Source organism: Oryx dammah, unplaced genomic scaffold (genome assembly GCF_014754425.2).
Source record: "Oryx dammah isolate SB20612 unplaced genomic scaffold, SCBI_Odam_1.1 HiC_scaffold_27, whole genome shotgun sequence".
NCBI lineage: Eukaryota > Metazoa > Chordata > Mammalia > Artiodactyla > Bovidae > Oryx > Oryx dammah.
Window position 1 is genome coordinate 36230380 of NW_024070211.1, and position 22061 is coordinate 36252440.

At 34.9% G+C, this 22061-nt stretch overlaps 1 protein-coding gene across 1 annotated transcript in view; it reads left to right on the top strand.

Moving 5' to 3' along the window:
- LOC120854102 (receptor tyrosine-protein kinase erbB-4) overlaps positions 1-22061 on the top strand; it is a 1232614-nt gene that overhangs the window by 982168 nt on the left and 228385 nt on the right. The window contains exon 16 of the mRNA XM_040227918.1: positions 6742-6849. Within this exon, the coding sequence (XP_040083852.1) occupies positions 6742-6849 (108 nt within the window). The remainder of the gene's footprint in view (positions 1-6741; positions 6850-22061) is intronic.

Consider the following 22061-nt stretch of genomic DNA (forward strand, 5'->3'; position numbering starts at 1 on the left):
ATGTTTCTGTTTAACATTTTGTAATGACTTCTAACGACACCTTCATGAAGTTGGTATCACATATACATTGTGTGCGGTATAGAAATTCTTCCAAATTTTGCTGGAAATTAAAGGTATCTGAAAAAACAAGCAATTATACTTTTGAGATTCCACTTGATAAAAGTCTTTAACAGAGACTTTATGTTTCTTTGTCGTTACAATCAACTTATGTGAGGATCTCGCTTTGATAAATGCTGCCTTGTATTACTCCTTCAACAAAATATAAGCAAAAGCAGTGATGATAAACAAAAAAGGACTTTAGTGATATGCATATTAATAAAAATGCAAGTACATTTTGTGAAAGTAATTCTATCATAGGTTAGCATATTACCTAATGTAACCGATGTAGGACAATTCAAAGATGGGTACACATTTTTTTAAATTTTTCAAAAGGATGCATTGTAAAATGAATAATAATTAGAATACCTTTGATATTGATAACAGTTGAATAACAAAGACATTACGTAAAGAAGAAAAGCACTGAACTATAAAAGAAATAGTGTCACTGCATCCAAAGAATCTCAACAACTATTTCTTTAAAAGACAGCAAACCTATTTTAATAAGGACTTTTCCTTTTCCTTTTTTCCTCTAGAAGGTGAATAAATTTAGAATTGAGAGCAGGTTCACATGCGCTATCCTCCTTCTGTCCAAAACTCCTCTTCACCATTGTGAGTGCCCACACACATGTGCACATACACGTACAAGCACATGCACACTTGTTGTGGAGAATCATCTTGGGTACTTTAGATTCGGCAGGAAAGTATGAGATTCCGTAAAGAGATTTTCTGCCAGATTAAGGGCTGGCTGATAGGGAATATTGAAGAAGTAAAGCAAACCACATCATTTTCTGCCAAGAGGACATCAATTTGCAGATGCTGCTGCAATTCCCTGCAGGTCAAGAAATCAGCTTAAGTCACTCTGTGAAGTGGCAGATTCTCAAAAGGTAAAGTAATATTCTGCCATTCAAATTCAAATTCAGCTTGGAAGAGCTAATGCCACTTCACTGGTTTACACATAAACACACAGTTTGAGGATACTGAAATAGTCACATAGACACTTTGCTTCAAGGAAACTAGAAAAATAAGCTGCTCCCCTGGAGAGTTTTTGGCACTCTCAGGTTAAGGGTATTTCATGAAGAAACTGGTACTGTTGGAGCAGGAGAATCAGCAACAGAGAGGGAAAACTTTGCCTGCTAAAGTAATCATCCACAAGAGGGTTTTATTGTTTTGCAGCTAAAATTAAACCAGTAAATTATTCAATATAATGTTGATGTCAACAGCTGTTGCCATTCAAAATGAGACCTTTTGCTGTTTTTGCAAATCTAATTACAACAAAGCCATTAGGGAAATGAAAGTGAGATCTCAGAGCCATACAGAGCCTGGATGCCTGGCTGGTATGTCTTTCTCCTAGTCCTTTTAAATCATGATTACACAATAAAGGAAAAGATATATAGTGGTGGGAAAGTAGGAGGGACAACGGAGAGATCAGTTTACCACAGTTACAAACATTGGATGTCAACCACAAGGGAGGATGAAGGTGCAATAGGAAAGATATCTGACCAGATCATCTGAGAACTCTAGTAAAAAAGATGGCTTTAAATTCACTCCTGCAGAATGATGGGGAGATGGAATTTGAATAGTGTATTCCCTGATATCTTCTAAAGTAAATGAATTCTATCAGTGACTTAGTCCTGACAGATTCTTGTCTTTGTTTACATTTAGCTTCCTGCCATTCTTTTTCTAATACCCTCTGTATTGTCTGGGTTCATTCATTTGCATGAAAGTTCTATGGTCTCGGCCCCAGAATGGTCTAGGAATTTGGAATTTTTAAATGCCTAAATCTTCCTCTGTTCACTACTGTGGTGCTCTGTACTTTGAGATCCTTTTAAAGAAGCAATAAGGTGCTCTGTGCACTCAGTCCCATTTTTTCAAATTGATCATGTAGAGATAGAAGCTTTTCTTAGAAAGATCACAGGGACAGTAGGGATGATGGGATGAGTGACTATTTTTATTCTAAACACACCTAATAACTAAGCCATCAGTAAGTGTGAACTTAACCAGGACAACTCTACTTTGGAAAAGAGCTTTTCTTTTATTAATATATGCCAAAATTATGTCAGCTAGAAAATGCAGGAACCTAGTTAATGGAAATAGTCTTTCAAATCACACTTTTCAGAAGGAAAATTCTTATTCTGAATATTGTTTAATGATTGCCTGAAAATAAAATTATCTATGTAATACTTTAAAAGCACTTTTACTACTCTAAAGGTATAATACATTAAATGTATTGACTCTAATAAGTTCTTTAGATATTTAAAAAATTTGTGATCCATTTAGCTAGTATCAGGGGAGTCTCACTAATATTCCTAGAGAAAAAGGTAATAACATTGTCTCTTCTTGCCTTGACTAGAGGACTTTTATTTTAGCAACTTTTCCCATTTCATTCATTCTTCAACTTTGCTATACTGAACACCTACTGTGTATCAGATCCAGTTATAGTTAAGTTCAGAAATAAATAAGACACAGCTCCTGACCACTAGGAAGTCACAGTCCAGTGAATTTTTATTCTTGCAATTTGTATCTCTCCTCCATTATTGATCCCTCTCTATATTTTGAAGCGATTAATAGGAATTTAAAACATAGAAATGATATTCATATGTAAAATTAGCAAGATAGAAATTTTAAAAGAGGACTTGTAACCTAAATTTACTATTCAGGTGAGTGGTCATAGGGCAAAGATTATAGTTTCTTTACTATCACTTATGTTCATGACAAATGTCAATTTAATTTTGTTTTGAGACATGAATTAGGATATTTATTTTTATAGGGCATCTTTTAAAAATTTCATTCAAGGTTTTTAGTAATATTAGATTCATGGTTTCATATATAATTTTCTATATGCATTAATATTTTTCTTATTCTTTTTATATTTTAAATGTATATAGTAAAAGAATTTTCATTAATGGAGAAAACAAGTAGGGCTGCTTGTGGGATTATTGTCAATACTTTTGTAATAAAATTTTAAAATATCCTTTTATTTTAATTTTAAAGTTTAGAAAAGATTTTGTCAAAATATCTCAACTATGTTACTTCTAGGGGAACATCAAGTTGTTTATAAATCAGTCAGTACAAGCATATGTCAAACACAGTTCAATATTTCAAATTCCAGTGTTTTTAATAACATATTATAGTTTATCCTTCTGAATGTTCTGAAAAGTATCTACTTTAGGATACTAATTATGTAGAGAATGGTATTATTCCACATTCTTATTCAGTCTCTTATTTGGGATTTTGATTTCAAAAGTTTGATGTTTCCATTATTTTTTTTTAATTTTCCTGAATCAATATGAATTGCTTATGCAAACTTGTTGCTTATATAGAGTTGACATAGAATATATGTAGTAAATACACAGTGACTTGTATTGAGTTTAAAAATATGGCCACTTCAGTCATAATCTTATTCTTCTTCCTCTTCCATTTTTCTTTTATCCTCAACTTATATATACACCTTGAAATTTCAAATATCCTACAGAATTTCCTAGATAAACTTTCTTGACCTCACATCCTGCCCCCTCAAGAGCTCCTCCCTTTTCCTTTGCTTCTATTCTCATATTTCCAATTTGCTTCCCAAGTCATGACCACCTAAATTCTAGTGACCCTGCCAATGTCAACTAACATACTCTTAGCAGTTCTCTTTCTAGACCTATCTTGCACTGACAACGATGATCATCCAATTCCTGAAGTGTTTTCATGACTTGGACCACCACGACACTGCAGTCAGTTAATGTTACTCAATCATATTTTCCTGTTTCTGGCATATGAGCTCATCTGATGCCATTTACTAATTATTGGAGTTCTTTGGGTTTCAGTCTCACTCTCTGTTCTCCTCACTTTAAAGATCCTTCTCCAGCCATCACATCCATTTACATGATTTCAACCTTCTTCTGTATGCTGTTTCAAAGCTGGATCATTGTACTTATGCCTCCAGCTTCCCCCTTCTCCTCCTAAACTCCTTCCCACTGCTCATCTCTCCAGCTGCTGAGGAACATTTCTACCTGGATGTAGGACAACCACACTAAATTCTAGGTAACCATGAACCAAAATTATCACCCCCTCCTCCATGAAAACACACACACAAAAGAAGATGTTGCCTTCTGTCTGGCATTCTCCCACCGATGGTACCACTATTCTCCAAGTTTGAAATATGAGTCATCTTTAACTCCTGGCCTCTTTCTACTAACATCATCAAACCAGCCATCAACTAATTTTTTTAACCCCCCATACCTTTTTGAAATCTGTCCCTTTGTCTCTTATCCTAGTTACCATTCTCCCCATTTAAGAATCCTCATCTCTCTCTTACCTAGACTAAAACAGCCTCAGGGCCCAAGAAATCTATCTGAGGGCTCCTAGCTGACTAGTCTTTACAGAGCAGAGAGATCAATGTTATAACACATATCCAGCAAGTTCACAACTTCCTTAAAACCCCTGCAGTGGTTTCCCACTAAGTTTATTTTTAAGCAGATGGTATTCAAGTTCTGGTTTCTATTAAGTATGTAGCTTCTTTTTTCCCCTTCTCCCTGTTGGAGAGACATATTTTGTTCTCTAACTGTTCAGAATTATTTGTATCTGTGCATACACAGCCTACCTTTCCTCAGATCTATGTATTTGCTGCTGCTCTTTCTTACACCTTAGAAGTTATTGCCACTCCAATTCAGGGCTCAGGACCCTGAACTTCAGCCTCTTAATTTCTCCATGAAGGTTACCATGATCTTCTGAAGCTGCCTGTCCCTCCTCCACATCTCCTAAGCTACTCTTTTATGTCCCTTATTACATTTATCATTTTATACAATACACATATGTTTATGCATCTGTCTCTTTCATTAAATTGTAAGATCATTAAGAATAGGAAAAATGTCCAATTCATCTTTTTCTCCCCCCAGCTCCTGGAATAGTAGGAACACTTAGAAGACATGTGACAAAGGGTTTTGTTTTGTTTCATTCATTTAAATGAATGAAAATAGTTCATTTCTCATACTTTCCCCTCAAGTTAAATGTTGCTTTCACATATTTTTATCTTTCAAAGATGATTAGAAAGGCACAGTTTGCAAACTAACCATAGCTTTCAAATTATCACTTGGTAATAAGAAGTAGATGATTGATTTTACAAAAATGGCAATATCGTATTTAAAAAAAAAATTTTTTTTGAAGGAGATATAATAGGAAACTAGAAAAAAATGACTCCCTTAGAATAAAAGCCATCTAATACAATTTGGAATCTTTTATAGCATTAAAATTTTTGTTTTTAGAAATGGTTCTCATTATGGATTATGGAACCAATCCAATGCTATGCTATGTGCTCTGTATTTTAATTTTAATTTATTTGGTGTTTTAAAAGATTTTTTCAGTGTATATTTTATTTGCTTTTGTTGAAACACCTTTTTCTTGTATTTCTGTACATTAAAATTTTTTGGGCCACTCAAAGCCAATTTTCAAAAGAAAAATAATTTTTTACCTGGTAAGAATATGATAGCTGATAATGATTAAGTAGGAAAATAGTGACTTAATTATTGTCATACAGAGTTATATCTGTTTACCACTGTTCTATAATTTTCTATAGATATAATGGATAGTCTGGCCTTATACATGAGAACTTTATCAAGTCATTATATAATGATCTTAATTTCAGCTTCTTTTTCAGTTTTAGAAGTGAGGATTTGAAAAAAAAATATTGCTAGCAGAATTAGTTCAATAAATCATAGCTGTACAAGGAACCTTGACGATGCACTAGAGCTGTATGTCTATAATGACAAGAAAGGGAAGGAAATACAATTCAAATGCATTGGAAGATGGAAGGAATAATATTTCTATGATATTTCAAAATCAGAGTTCTGTGTACTTACATTATTTGACTTAAATATTAAGCTCAGTGGATTCTGTAGTTACCTGAGTCTCAATTTATTCATTTCTTTGTGGTGTGTTTATTTGTTATTGTTTGAGTTATTATTGCAGTTTATAAAACTGTTTTTATTTGCCTGTTATGGCACTGCTCAAGTTCAAGATAAACTGCAGTATGGTGAAACAAGTTAATCTGCTTTTTAAATGAATTCATGTTTATAGATAAGTATGTTTTAAAGACAGTCACAACCAAGGGAGGGAGTAATGTGATTATGTAAAGTAACCGTTAGAATAGCATTAAAGGTTGTTAACTCATTTTCTGCTAAAATCAATTTTTAATGAGTATAAAGCATCAGGTTATTCTATTACATTGAATAGCTCATGTTTCCTTTTTTATTTATTTTGTGTTTCACTTAACCTTAGAACATTTTAGAAGAAACTGTATACATGAGACCAGTTATAGCCATTGAGATATTAAGCTCTTCATCAAGAGATATCATCATGAATGATGCTAATGAATTTAAAGTATTAGAAATGAACAATATGTGTTTGGAAGTTATCCACAGAAACAGATTACACCTTCTTTACGTGGATTTGTTTCTCTGCATTCCATTTATGTGGTATTTGCAGTTTATTTCTGGGCACCCATCAAGTAATCATCTTCTCACCAGCTTTAAATTCATGATGTTCCAAAGTTGTCTAATAACTATAATTAGAGTTTGACACAATTGGTATTGGTCTTCCTGATTCTTTTGAAAATGACTAATTTTTCTTCCCTTGTATTTTTAAAATTTGGACCTTCTGCAGGTGCATAGGCTCAAGTATAGAAGACTGCATCGGCCTGATGGATAGGTACTTGGTGTGCTTGCTTCCCACGTCCTTCCTCCAAGGCTCCGTGTGTGAGCACTGGTGCATGTGTGTGCATGCCCCTGTGAATGGAGAATGATGGTTTCTGTTCTGTAATTGCCTGCAGGTGTAGCGGTCCCACTAGTCATGACTGCATTTACTACCTTTGGACGGGCCATTCCACTTTACCACAACATGCTAGGTAACATCTACCATGTTTCCATTTTGTCATTCAAATCCTTTCCCAATTATCATGGATAAGAAAAAAAGAAACAAACAAAAAACTACTAACCAGTTGGGTAAAGTTTATAATATGTTACATCAGAGAGTAATGAGAGAGGTATATAACTCTTTACATTTCAAGCCATATTTCTTACCTTTTCTTCCTTTATTCATTAAGATTTTGGAATCCAAATTAGTAATATCATTGATTTCTTTAATTTTGTATAATTTAAACATGATTTTAAATATTAACCTAGAACTTTAATAGAATCTTTATGTTCTTAATTATGTAGATGATTGCAGAAAGAAATATCTTTAAGAGGGTAATTTGCAAAAGTTGATCTGTTTTCTGAGGTGTTTCTTACTTGATTTAATTTCTGACTTTATTTTGAACTGGTTGGTATATTCCTTAGGTATCAGGATTACTATAAACTAAAGACTGTATAGAAAATATTCAGTATAATATAAGTTAAAAAACAAAGTATTTCCCTTATGTTTATACAAAAACCTATATACAAATGCTTGTAATGGCTTTATTCAAAATCACCAGGACCTGGAAATTATTCAGATGTCTTTTAATTGTGGTATATCCATACCTTGTAAAATCACTCAGTAATAGGAACAAACTGCTGATATACATAAAACATGGATGAATCTCAAAAGCAGTATGCTAACTGAAAGAAGCTAGATTTTAAAGAGTACCTACTATAGGATTCCATTTATATGGCATTTTGGAAAAGGCAGAACGATGGAGAATGAAACTGATCAGAGTTGCCAGGAACTGGGGTAGGAGCAGAGGGAGATGAGATCTATTACAAAAAGTCGTGAGGCAATTTAAAGAGATGATGGAACTATTCTGTATCTTAATAGTGATGATGGTTGCATGAACGTATGGACTTGTCAAAAATGGCTATGCTTTACATTAAAAAGAATGAATTTTACTGTATATAAATTATACCTCAATAAATTTGACTTTAAAACATGTCATGTTTAGGAAAATAGTAACTGTACAATGTGGTGTGGAAGTACTGTTAGCTTTCTTTATGAAACAAATTAATTATATCTTTTGGAAGAGAAAATTGTGCTAAATTACAATTAGCAAAGTAACCATTTTGGATAAAGCACTACCTTTTAATGTAAACTTTTGATTGAAGTATAACATACGTAGTGTAAAAATATGCACAACATAAATGTAAAGCTCAATAAATTTTTCCAAATGAAGCATTTGTGTAATCATCAGCCAGATCAAGAAACAGAATAGTATGAGAACCAGAAACACTTCTTGAGGCCTGTTTCCCTTGAGCTAACAATGCAGGTCAATTTGCCTGTTTTTGTACTTCATATACATTGAATCATGCACTATGTACTCTTTACATCTGACTTCTTTTGCTAAATATTGTATAAACGAGATTCATCTATGTCATTTAATTTAGTTGTAGTTTTTTATTTATATGATATTTCACCTTTAAATGTTTTTAAAACAGTCTAACATGATATTTCTTATTAGAAAATTGTTTTTTAATAAAATAAGTAGAGAAATCAAATTCTAAAAGGAAAAATGTGGTAGTTAAGTGATTTATACAACAGTGGCACTTTGGCATTTGGGCACAATCAAGACCTATTAATACAAGTGTTTAGAGCAATGTCAAATTATGAAAAAAAAATAATAAATGAGAGAGAAACACAGAGAGACAAGGAGGGAAAGAGAACCTAAGGCCCAAACTGCAGTTTTATAAACAAATGTCTGTTTACTCCTATATATATTTTTTTCCTCCTTGAGACTTGGTTGAGTCACTGTACTATCACTTTGAAGCATGTATACACATTTGTTTTTGATGATTTTTTATTATCATTGCAACCAGTTAAGAAGAGGCAATATAGTATGGTGGTTAAATGTGATGTCTTTGGAATCAGATTTTCTACTATTATTTAGACGTGTGACTGTAGGTAAGTTCCTTAAATTATCTGAGCTTTGCTTTCTTCATTATACAATAGGACTATTAATATCATTCATAAGTTGGCTTGGAAGATTGAGTCAATAAGATAGTGCTTGGTTTAGCAAAATCACTCAGTACGTATTACTTATCATTTCTCTAGATAGAAAATATTTTAAATGGTAGGGATGGAGGAGCATACCCCTCCAAAGGGTAGCAGGTCTCTCAGAATAACTCCGGGAGCTTTGATATGTCCCTCTGCCCCTTTGATAGGCCCTTTAAAGGAAGGGAGGACATTTCTTTTGTCTTGAAAATCGCTGTCTTAAGGAGGGCCACTGATACCAGTGGCAGTAGGTCAGAGGCATAGGCATATACAGAGGCAGAGAAAGTGTTAAAACTGTAGTGATAGACGACTTAGGTTTTCAGTGATAGTAATTGAGGTTTATCACTCAAAATCATAGTGTGTCTTACAAAGTTAATATTTCCAACATTTAAATAAAAGTGGTTTGGAAATTTTCATTCCTGGTGTTTACGTAGATTTCCAGGCCATTCCTTTTAGGCTTAGATTAACAGGTCAAATTCACATTAGCTTTCCCATAAGTAAGTTTGGGTTTTCCTGGTGGCTCAGATGGTAAAGAAACTGCCTGCAATGTGGGAGACCTGGGTTCGATCCCTGGGTTGGGAAGATCCCCTGGAGGAGGGCATGACAGCCTGGAGAATCGCCATAGACAGAGGAGCCTGGCGGGCTACAGTGCATGGGATCACAAAGACTCAAACACGACTGAAATGACTCAGCACTGCACTTGACCGGTAGCAGCATATAGATTGTAGAGTTTAGCCCATCCTTCTGACGAAAAATCACCTGTAGGCCTTGGTACAGGTGAAGAGCAGAGGTTCTTGAATGTGAAAACCTGGGGTCAAGTATTGACTCTACAATATTTTTTATCTGCAAAATGAGGACAATAATGGCAACTTTTAAAGTGGGAATTCTTATACCTCATAAAATTGGTGGGAAGATTAACTGAGATAATGAAAAGGAACCATTATTTAGTATGTGTTCACTTATGGTAGTTATGAATCTGGTTGAAATATTAGTAAAATAATCTTTTTAAAAATTTCATGAAGTTGTGCTCTATTAGTATTTTATCAGTTCAGTTCAGTACAGTCGCTCAGTCGTGTCCAACTCTTCGCAACCCCATGAATTGCAGCAGGCCAGGCCTCCCTGTCCATCACCATCTCCTGGAGTTCACTCAGACTCACGTCCATTGAGTCAGTGATGCCATCCAGCCATCTCATCCTCTGTCATCCACTTCTTCTCCTGCCCCCAATCCCTCCCAGCATCAGGGTCTTTTCCAATGAGTCAACTCTTTGCATGAGGTGGCCAAAGTATTGGAGTTTCAGCTTCAGCATCATTCCTTCCAAAGAAATCCCAGGGCTGATCTCCTTCAGAACGGACTGGTTGGATCTCCTTGCAGTCCAAGGGACTCTCAAGAGTCTTCTCCAACACCACAGTTCAAAAGCATCAATTCTTCAGCGCTCAGCCTTCTTCACAGTCCAACTCTCACATCCATACCTGACTACTGGAAAAACCATAGCCTTGACTAGACAGACCTTAGTTGGCAAAGTAATGTCTCTGCTTTTGAATATGCTATCTAGGTTGGTCATACTTCTTCCAAGGAGTAAATGTCTTTTAATTTCATGGCTGCAGTCACCATCTGCAGTGATTTTGGAGCCCCCCAAAATAAAGTCTGACACTGTTTCCACTGTTTCCCCATCTATTTCCCATGAAGTGATGGGACCGGATGCCATGATCTTATAGCAGGTCACTAATCCAGTAATTCAATGACTATGGAATTAACACATCCAAATTTCTTGGGTTCTAAGGACCTAAATTTTGTATCACATTTCTTAGTATAATGATTTCAAATAATTGATAGTAGATAGCTAATTGTTCCTTTTAGATATCTCTAGATATCTTTAATTAATATCTCTTTTTAACATAAATTTAAGGCAGTTTAAGTTATTCTATTCTTACATTGACTTTTACATTATGTTGACTCTGTTCTTCAATTGTATTCACTTGTTGACTGACTTGTCAGATGCTGTTTATAAGGCAGTTTCGAATTTGCATAAAAGATTTAGCTTGGACATTTCAGAAAATATTTATGAGCGTGGAGTGTTTTGACATGTGTTGGATGAGAAAGAACAAGTATCTCCTTTCAAGTTCTAAGTATTGCAGTAAATGCTTACTTCTCAAAATGGGGTGGATATATATTTAATTGAAAGCAGGGAACTTGTTTAGTAATATTATATTTCAGGTCATTTCTCATTTTTAAATTCCATCACAGTTTAAGCTTCTATCTTAATTGATTAAAGTAAATTTTATATAATAGGAGGATAAAAACATGATAGAAAATAATTGTTTTAAGTTTCTTTTTTTTTTTTTGTTTTAAGTTTCATACATAATATTTTAACTGGGAGATTATCCAAAACCTAGTTTTCTTTTAGTCACAGAAAATTACATTGAGCATGTCAATGTGGTCATTTCAAAATATTTAAAGTCCATACTCCCTACTGCCCCATTATCCTCTATTCTGTTTCCTAAACCAGCAGGAAAAGAGATTGAAGATTTAAATGAAAACAGGTGAAATGTTTCCAATCTTGATCGACTTTCATTTTCTAAGCAGCGTTATTCTTTCCCAACCCTGCAATTTACGAATTGGTTTTCCACACTCCATTTACCTTGAAGGCTGCTGCTGGAATTTCTTCCAGGAAGATTGGATACGATAGAATAGAATTTATTTTTTTTACTTGTAGTCTCCAGAATATGCTACTTACAATGAAAATAATGCTTGATATTTTGAAACTTCTCCATACTTTCTTTATTTGAAATAAATTCCTTAAAAATAGCATTTAGCTTTGATGTTCTTTCTATTCCATCAAGAGTCTTATGAAGAAATACATTTAGAAAAGTTTTATTTTTAATATTCTTCTTGATGCTATTTATTTTAGCTTGTATATATGCTGTTTTTGTATAGATTCTGCTAGAACAATGTATTCTATTCTATTCTATTTTAGTTTCTTAGTCAAATATATATCCAGAGCTTTTAAAAAATCCTAGTTTCTTACTCTCCTAGAACCTAAATTTGTTCATCTCAACAAGCAAAGACTCTGTTGGCAAAGTTTTTTTTTTTTTAGTTAGCAATTCAAACGTCACTTATTTTTTATTGAATTTATAGCAACTGACAGAAATGATAACAACTAATAGATGTATGTTCAAACATTTTTATCTGGCTATTTGTTTCAACTCAATTATTCTAGATGCTTCACAATATGAAATAAGGTGATTGAACTTAGTTTAACTCCCTAAATCTCATATAAGCAGACATGTGAAATGTTTCATGCCTGTGTCACACTTTTACTTTACGATAACCCACTCCAGTGTTCTTGCCTGGAGAATCCCAGGGATGGGGGAGCCCGGTGGGCTGCCGTCTCTGGGGTCGCACAGAGTTGGACACGACTGAAGCAACTTAGCAGCAGCAGCAGCAGTTATTACCTGAGAGGTCACATGACAGTTTATCCTTTAGCAGTGTGACCCATGTGTGATAAATGAGAGGGCTGATGTGATGGTCTTGGCACTACTGGCACAAATGGCACAATCTCTTTTCTTTGCTTGTTTTGCCTCCAAGGAACTTAGTTTGTAACTTATGTCCAAATCGAATAGTCAAAGTTGCTTGTAGATAGTTACGTTATTTGAGTGACAGTTGTGTTATGATCCATAAGTTCAATAAATAAAAGTACACAGGCTTTTTATTACAAGTTTATCCGCAGTCCACCATGTTTCATATATTAAATTTACTTTTGAATTAAAGAGACTCCAAAGAGGAGAAGGAGAGTGGTGAATTTCCTTTTCTCTAGCTGATTTGGGTCCCATACTTTGAAGTACTCAAAAAATACCAAAATTATCAAAGAATCTTAAGTCAAGAGTAAAACATCTCAGATCAATTGTTGTTAATTCCTTCTCATACAGTTCAAGTGGTTATTTTATTTATTTATTTATTTATTTTTAATATAAATATATTTATTTTAATTGGTGGTTGATTACTTTACAATATTGTATTGGTTTTGCCATACATCAACATGAATCCACCACAGGTATACACGTGTTCCCCATCCTGAACCCCCTTCCCTCCTCCCTCCCCGTTCCATCCCTCTGGGTGGTCTCACTACACTAGCCCCAAGCATCCAGTATCATGCACCGAACCTGGACTGGTGATTCGTTTCATATATGATATTTTAAACAAAAGTATTCAGTGATGCAGTTTGCATGAATGGCTTTTGTAATGATATTAAAATGTCCATACATTGTTACAAAGCTTTTACACATCCTAGAAACATTAATATTAAACTCAAACTTACTGACTGTAAAACACGTGAGCTAAAGTCATATTTTTGACTGAAAGTCAAAAGAGATTTTAAGAGCATTGACTGTAGGACTATAATAGAAAATCTAAAGATAGAATTATTGAACTGGGAAGATGTTTATTATACCAGTTAAGGGTCAGAGCAAAAATTTAGTAGATTGAGGTAACCATTATGAATACTTTTTTCTCTTTTCCATCAGCATCCTTCTATGGTGCAGAAATTATGGTGTTTATAATTAGTAATTTCTGATCTGGAATGAAGTCAGGACTGCCTTCTGTCAATGATCTCAAAATATTTTAAGCTTCATTCACATTCATTACTGAATGTCTTTTATTGAATGGAAGGAAAAAAAAAAAGAGATATTCCAGAAGACTTAGCTCCTTTCTTTATACAGATATTACAGTTTTAAATGTACTTTGCATGTTTTCTTCCCAAGATTTGACCTCTGGTGTATACATTCTTATAAAGTATAATTAAAAGGTATAGGTATGTCATCAACATTACTAAGTATTTTTAATTGCAATTTTAGTAGATGAGAATATTATATATATATAGAAAGAGAATATTATGTTCTATTTATAATTAATATCTTTCAGATTAAGAGCTGTCTATATTGCAACCAACTAAAAATATGAAACTATTGCAAACATTTCTGTAGTACATAGAGAGATGTATTGACAATGTAAAAAGGAGGTGAAAAAGTAGCAGATATGGCAAAATATCAGTAATTCCTAATAAAGAGAATTGACTTCATGCCTTCAAATGACTAACATGTAAATATGTTAAACAGTAAGTTATATATACATGTAGAGTATGTATATACATAGGACTTGGAATTAATCTTGGAATTACTATGGTATAGAATGATTAGGGTTAACACATATAGCATATATCCTTGGTCATTTGCCTACTCCTGGTATTTAATCTTTAAAATCATGCTTAGTGTGTGTGTGTGAAGTCATTTGTGTTTATAGAAAAAATCAGAGTAATAGTATAACTGTGGATGTATTAAACATTTCCAATGTGAAGATATTAGTGAATTTAGCATCTAATGGTATCACAGTTTTCCCTCAAAACCTATTTTGCAATTCAAAATACCATAGATCTGGATTGTATACTGGATAACTAAATGGTAAAGTTTAAAAACAAACAGCTTTGTGATTAGGTAGAGTGAATGAATTGTTCAACTACTATATGCCTTCTATTACCATGTAAACAATTACCATAAACATAGAAGCTTAAAAATGGAAACAAAAATAACAGAACAGTTCTACAGGTAAAAGCACAGGCATGGCTAGGTTCTCTCCTTAGGATGTCACTAGGATGAAATCAAGGTGCTGTCTGGACTGTGCTCTCAACCAGAGCTGGGAGTCCTCTCCCAAGCTGAGTCAGGTGATTGACAGAAACTGAGTATTTGCAGTTGTAGGACTATGGCTGTCTTCCAGTGCTTGCTCTTTGCCATGGGCATGTAGCGTGTCATGTAGCCTGTTCCATCTTTAAAGATGATGACTATGTGCCAGTTTTCTCATTATTGAATCTTTTAGTCTTTATCTCTGTGACCTCTAGACTCATATTCAAAGTCACCTGAGATTAGATCAGGCCTAACTGATTGTCTCCCTGTCTCAAGGTCAAGTGATTTGGAACATTAATTGCACTGCAAAATTCTTTTGCAGTACACCTAGAATAGTATTTGATTGAATAACTGGGTAAATGTATGTTTATACACTAGAGGCTGAAATCCTGGGAGCCATCTTTGAATTCTGCCTACCTGGCCTACTATATTACTTTCAATGATTCTTTTCTTATTTCTTCCTGTCATGGAAGGAATTTTGTTTCCTTCATTCCATGTAACTTTGCCATATAAGAACACCTTTAAGTCCAAGAGAAATTGGTCTTACTACCTTCAAATAATATATTCCTTGTTCGTCTGAAAACAAACAAAAAACAATCACTTAAATTATTATCTTAGAACTAAAATCAGGGTTCTTTTGTACATTTATTTGCTATAAGGTAAGGGGTCAATATACACATTGGCTCTAGGAGTTCAGTACTCCATTTGTGAACAGTAATTCACAGAATAATCAGGATCAAACTGCCCCAATGTTAACACCAAATTTATGGCATTTCTTTTTATTTATCAGAGAGGTGAGTCTTCCCTAAGAGTGCTCTGCTGCTGCTACTGCTGCTAAGTCTCTTCAGTTGTGTCCGACTCTGTGCGATCCCATAGACGGCAGCCCACCAGGCTCCCCCGTGTCTGGGATTCTCCAGGCAAGAACACTGGAGTGGGTTGCCATTTCCTTCTCCAATGCATGAAAGTGAAAAGTGAAAGTGAAATCGCTCAGTGGTGTCTGACTCAGTGACTCCATGGACTACAGCCTACCAGGCTCCTCTATCCATGGGATTTTCCAGGCAAGAGTACTGGAGTGGGTTGCTATTTCCCTCTCCAATGCATGAAAGTAAAAAGTGAAAGTGAAGTCGCTCAGTTGTATCCGACTCTTAGCAACCCCATGGAGTGCAGCCTACCAGGCTCCTCTGCCCAAGGGATTTTCCAGGCAAGAGTACTGGAGTGGGGTGCCATTGCCTTCTCCAAGAGTGCTCTAAACCTATTCTATTCAATCTGGCAACCACAAGCCACATGTGATCACTAACTTTGAACATCATTAAAACAAATTGATATGTACTGTAATTGTAAAATGTAAAATGTAAAATGATTTTAAAGACACCATATGTAGAAAGGAACATAAACTATCTCATTAAAATTTTGCCATATTGATTCAAATGCTAGTAATTTTGGATATATCAGGTTAAATGGAATTTTATTATAATTAATTGCCTCTTTTAAAAATATGTCTATAAGAATATTATATAAATAATCATTTGCTTGAATTAGATATCTCATGGACAGCACTGCTCTAGAGCTGTCATCATAAAACTTAGAATACTCTTATCAACGAAAAACCTTTATTACAAACTCATCTATGCAAGTATATAAATAGAGTTTACGATAGATATTTAAAAGAATGAAATAAAATTTAATATATAAAAACTGTAAAATTTTTCTTGCCTCCTCACTTTGGAGTGAGGAGATTTTGATTCTAAAATGTGATATCTAGATGGAGGGGTAGTAGGTCTTTTTCCTATGAATATTTTGCACAATAAGTGAAAGTCTTAGTTGCTCAGTTGTGTCCAACTCTTTGCAACCCCATGGACTGTAGCCTGTGAGGCTCCTCTGTCCATGGGATTCTCCAGCCAAGAACATAAAAGTCGGTATCCTTTTCCATCTCCAGAGGATCTTCCCAACCCAGGGATCAAACCTGGGTCTCCTGCATTGCAGACAGAGTCTTTACCATCTGAGCCACCAGGGAAGCCCTGATGAATAGTGGAAGGAATCCTTTTTCATGTTCACAAAAGGGTATTTATCATCTTCAGTAGTTTACAGATGAAACGAATCAGACAGAGCCAGGGAGAAGCATCTATTTGCCTGAGCCCATTTCATATACCTGTATATTTATATGTGCCCACAGATCTTATAAATTTCTACAAGTGAAGACAAAAATATGATCATTTGGGTCTGCATTTAGAATTCCTAGTATTGTCCATTTTAAAACTGAAAATCCCTCAAAGACGTGGAATTATGTGGCAGTTCAGTTCAGTTCAGTTGCTCAGTCGTGTCCGACTCTTTGCCACCCCATGAGCCACAGCACGCCAGGCCTCCCTGTCCATCACCAACTCCTGGAGTCCACTCAAACCCATGTCCATCGAGTCAGTGATGCCATCCAATCATCTTATCCTCTGTCGTCCCCTTCTCCTCCTGCCCTCAATCTTTCCCAGCATCACGGTCTTTTCCAATGGGTCAGCTCTTCGCATCAGGTGGCCAAAGTATTGGAGTTTCAGCTTCACCATTAGTCTTTCCAATGAACACCCAGGACTGATCTCCTTTAGGATGGACTGGTTGGAGCTCCTTGCAGTCCAAGGGACTCTCAAGAGTCTTCTCCAACACCACAGTTCAAAAGCATCAATTCTTTGGCACTCAGCTTTCTTCACAGTCCAATTCTCACATCCATACCTGACTACTGGAAAAACCATAGCCTTCACTAGACGGACATTTGTTGGCAAAATAATGTCTCTGCTTTTTAATATGTTGTCTAGGTTGGTCATAACTTTCCTTCCAAGGAGTAAGCGTCCTGCAGTCACCATCTGCAGTGATTTTGAAGCCCAGAAAAATAAAGTCAGCTACTGTTTCCATTGTTTCCCCATCTATCTGCCATGAAGTGATGGGACCAGATGCTATGATCTTAGTTTTCTGAAGTTGAGCTTTAAGCCAACTTTTTCACTCTCCTCTTTCACTTTCATCAAGATGCTCTTTAGTTCTTCTTCACTTTCTGCCATAAGGGTGGTGTCATCTGCATATCTGAGGGTATTGATATTTCTCCTGGCAATCTTGATTCCAGCTTGTGCTTCCTCCAGCCCAGCATTTCTCATGGTGTACTCTGCATATAAGTTAAATAAGCATGGTGACAATTTACAGCCTTGACATACTCCTTTTCCTATTTGGAACCAGTCTGTTGTTCCATGACCAGTTCTAACTGCTGCTTCCTGACCTGCATATAGGTTTCTCAAGAGGCAGGTTAGGTGGTCTGGTATTCCCATCTCTCTCAGAAGTTTCCACAGTTTATTGTGATCCACACAGTCAAAGGCTTTGGCATAGTCAATAAAGCAGAAATTTATGTTTTTCTGGAACTCTCTTGCTTTTTCGATGATCCAGCAGATGTTGGCAATTTGATCTCTGGTTCCTCTGCCTTTTCTAAAACCAGCTTGAATATCTGCAAGTTCCCGGTTCACGTATTGCTGAAGCCTGGCTTGGAGAATTTTGAGCATTACTTTACTAGAGTGTGAGATGAATGCAAAAGTGTGATAGTTTAAGGCTCTCTTAAAATCATATTTTGTAGCCAACATTTCTGTTAAAATATTTTTTCAATTTTTATATGTCATAAATGAACAATATTTAAGCAGAAACATTTCTTAACTATAGGTCAAAGTCTCTGTTTTTATGCCTTACACACACACTAAGATACAAATACATTCAGAAAAGAGTCCAAGTTATTCCCCCAGATAACAGACATACATTGGATTGAACCCTAAGAATCTTTTTCTTTTTTAATATTTCCTACTTAACTAAAGGAATCTAATTAACTGGGACCCCCTTCTGTGATGTGGTTATATAAAATGATATGTGGATATTAGCTTAAATTGCTCTCTTCATGATTTTTTCTTATTACCTCAGCACATTCCCTAACTAATCATTCTTTCATAAACATACAATTATTTTTAAACTATGTGTGTAGGCAGGAGCTAATTAACAGAGAGCACTTTGATTTGCCAGTGAAATTCCTCACAGTTATTTCATTATTTGCTACATCCCCCCTCAAACTAAAAATAATATAATTTCATTTTAGTAATTTCACAGTAACTCATAACCAATGAAAGAATAATCTGGAAAGGGAAACCCACCTCTAATAAACTCTGAATGCTTGTAGCCATTGTAATTTTTATAGCATTCTGTTCCTCTGCTCAGAGTAAATGATTCCATATGTTTGAGTCATTTACGGAATAATTATAGTTACTTTTAGTAGAATTAAAAATAAAACAGCAATAACAAAACCTCTTACTATAAAAAGTTTATATATTGAAGGAGAAAAAAACCTCTTTCTTTTTTAAATGAAAAAAAACAAAATTATTTCTAAAGTTGTTTCTTTCTTGAACTTCTGTATCACAAATTCTAGAATTCAAATCCCAAGTTCAAACTCCAGGGGAAATGCCACCATTGTACTGTGCACCAAAAAGAAAGAACCAATGGAAAAATAAAAATGCCACTTCATATTTCTGTCTTAGAATAGTGTTGCTTTTTCCAAAATCTTCTCATATTTAAAGTTTGATTTTTGCCATTCTTAAGGGAAAAAAAAAACTAATATATGTCTATCAGGTGCACCACATTGTCACATTTAACTTTCATGATATAAAATAGTTAGCATCATTATCATTTAACAAATGAGGAAACTGGTTCAGAGTAATTAAGCAATTTACAAAAAATCACTTAACTGATAAGTCAAAGAGCAAAGATTTGAGCTCAGTTGTGTCTGATTGATTCTAAAAACCACATTTTCTTCTTTCTACTAGATTGGTTCCCAAGTGGAAGAACAGTTAAGAGCAATCCCTTTGGTGAGGATGATTTAATATTTTATAGCCTACTAAAACAATTTCACCCATTATTTTTCCTTTAGTCCTGGCTTTTACCTATTTAGCTTTCTTCTGATGTATAGCATTTTATAATGCTTGTCCTCACACAGCATATTTTATTCTAATAATACACCTGGTATTGCTTGATCAGGGTAAAGTGTCTGCCTACAATTTGGGAGACCTGGGTTTGATCCCTGGGTCAGGAAGATCCCCTGGAGAAGGAAATGGCAACCCACTCTAGTATTCTTGCCTGGAAAATCCCATGGACAGAGAAGTCTGGTAGGCTATAGTCCAAAGAGTCAGACATGACTGAGCGACTTCACTTTCACTGAACATTATAATATAAATATATTTTTATTTTCTGTATGTTAATACATTAGTGACAAAGCAAAGACATTTATGAATGAATGTAGGTGATCTCTTAAATATTTTCTAAAGTGGCAGTTATTTATAAATTCTGGATGGAGAATTAAGTTCCATATGAGAACTGCTTCCATCAGACCAGACACTAATTCGAAATTAATGCTGCCACCCCCAGACTAACTTATCAAATCCAAGCTTTATGGACACTCAGAAATATAATATCAGACAATATAGTGCTGGGTTTTGGCAGGGTTTTTCCTTAGATTTTCCTCTCTGGTTTGTCCTGTAAGATTTGTGGGATATGCAAGACTGATTGAAAGTTGTAGTGAGGACAGAAGGTAGAGGATGAGTCCCTAGATTGTGAGTTACTTGATTTTGTTTCATAAGGTGAAAAGCAATTTCTGCTAAGAAAAAATCTTCCCACTGTTGATACAGTCAAACATACCACATTTTGTTTGGTTTTTGAAATGCTAAAACAAGAAAAACTTCACTAATCTATGTATGCTGCTTAACAATAACCTGCCAGCAAATATTTGTTATATTTACTACATGTCACCACTGAGGAGAGAATGAACAAAAAATTCACACAATCCTTAAGATAAAATTTATGGTGTAATAAAGAGACAAAATATTCAATATCATTTTCTAATTATTTATTTGCATTTTTATTTACTGTGAGGAAAACTGTAAATGGATTGGATGGTGTTGTGATAGTAAAATAGAAAATATTGCAGATGACTGTAGCCTGCTTAGGCTCCTCTGCCCATGGAATTTTCCAGGCAAGAATACTGAAGATGACATCTGGGTGTTTTATCTGACTTAAGTTGGTGACAGATGAACTTAATTGCAAAACAGAAATAGAGATACAGATATAGAGAACAAACTTATGGATACCAATTCGGGAAAGAGGGTGGTGGGATGGGATGAGTCAGGAGACTAGGATTAACATATATACACTACTATGTATAAATTTGATAATTAATGAGACTTACTGTATTGCACGGGGAACTCTACTCACTACTCTGTGGTGACCTAAATGAGAAGGAAATCTAAAAAAGTATGAAAAAATATGAAGAAAATCTTAAAAAGTATGGATATATGTATAAACATAGCCAATTATTTGGTATAAAGCAGATACTAACACAACATTGTAAAGCAACTATACTACAATAAAATTAAATATTTTAAAATACGGAAATGAAAAAAAGTGACTCAAAAAGAAATGGAAGAAATTTTATAAGGAAAATAAAAAATTTTGTTGGGGACATGATAGGCTTGATATCTGAGTGAAGATTTTGCATGGACAGATAGTTATAACACTTTGGAGCCAAGAGAGGGGTCTGAATTATCAGTTGTATTTAAATCCGAAATGTTGGATGAAATCCAACAGGCAGAAAGTGCATATGGAAATATAAATTTAGGAATGAGCCCTAGGATAGTCCATTGTTTTCTAAGGACTGGTTTCGTGGAAGACGAAATTCTTCACAGAGGGAGTGGGGTGGGGGATGATGTGAGAAATGATTCAAGCACTTATATTGCGCACTTTATTTCTATTATTATTACATCAGCTTCATCTGAGATCATCAGGCATTAGATCCTGAAGGTTGGGGACACCTGATTTAAGAGAAAGAAGAGAGGGAAAGGATATAATATAACAAAAGAGATTAAGACAGAGAAATTGAGGGTAGGAGAAAAAAACAGAAAAAAAAAAAAAGAATTCTGGAGGCCAAGTGAAAAAGGTGAAATGGATTGACTAAGATTAACACTGATAGAGAATTGACCATCTTATCTGACAAGATGGAAAGTGAAAGTAAAAGTCTCTCAGTCATGTCTGACTCTTTGCAACCCCATGGACTGTAGCCTGCTTAGGCTCCTCTGCCCATGGAATTTTCCAGGCAAGAATACAGGAGTGGGTAGCCATTCCATTCTCCAGGAGATCTTCCCCACCCAGAGAGTAAACCAAGTTCTCCTGCGTTACAGACAGATTCTTTACCATTTGAGCCACCAGGGAAGCCTGGTTATGGTGAAACTTAGTAGCAACAAAATGGGTTAAGACTTGAAATGGGTTAAGGAAAAGATGTGAGAAGACAGAAATAGAGA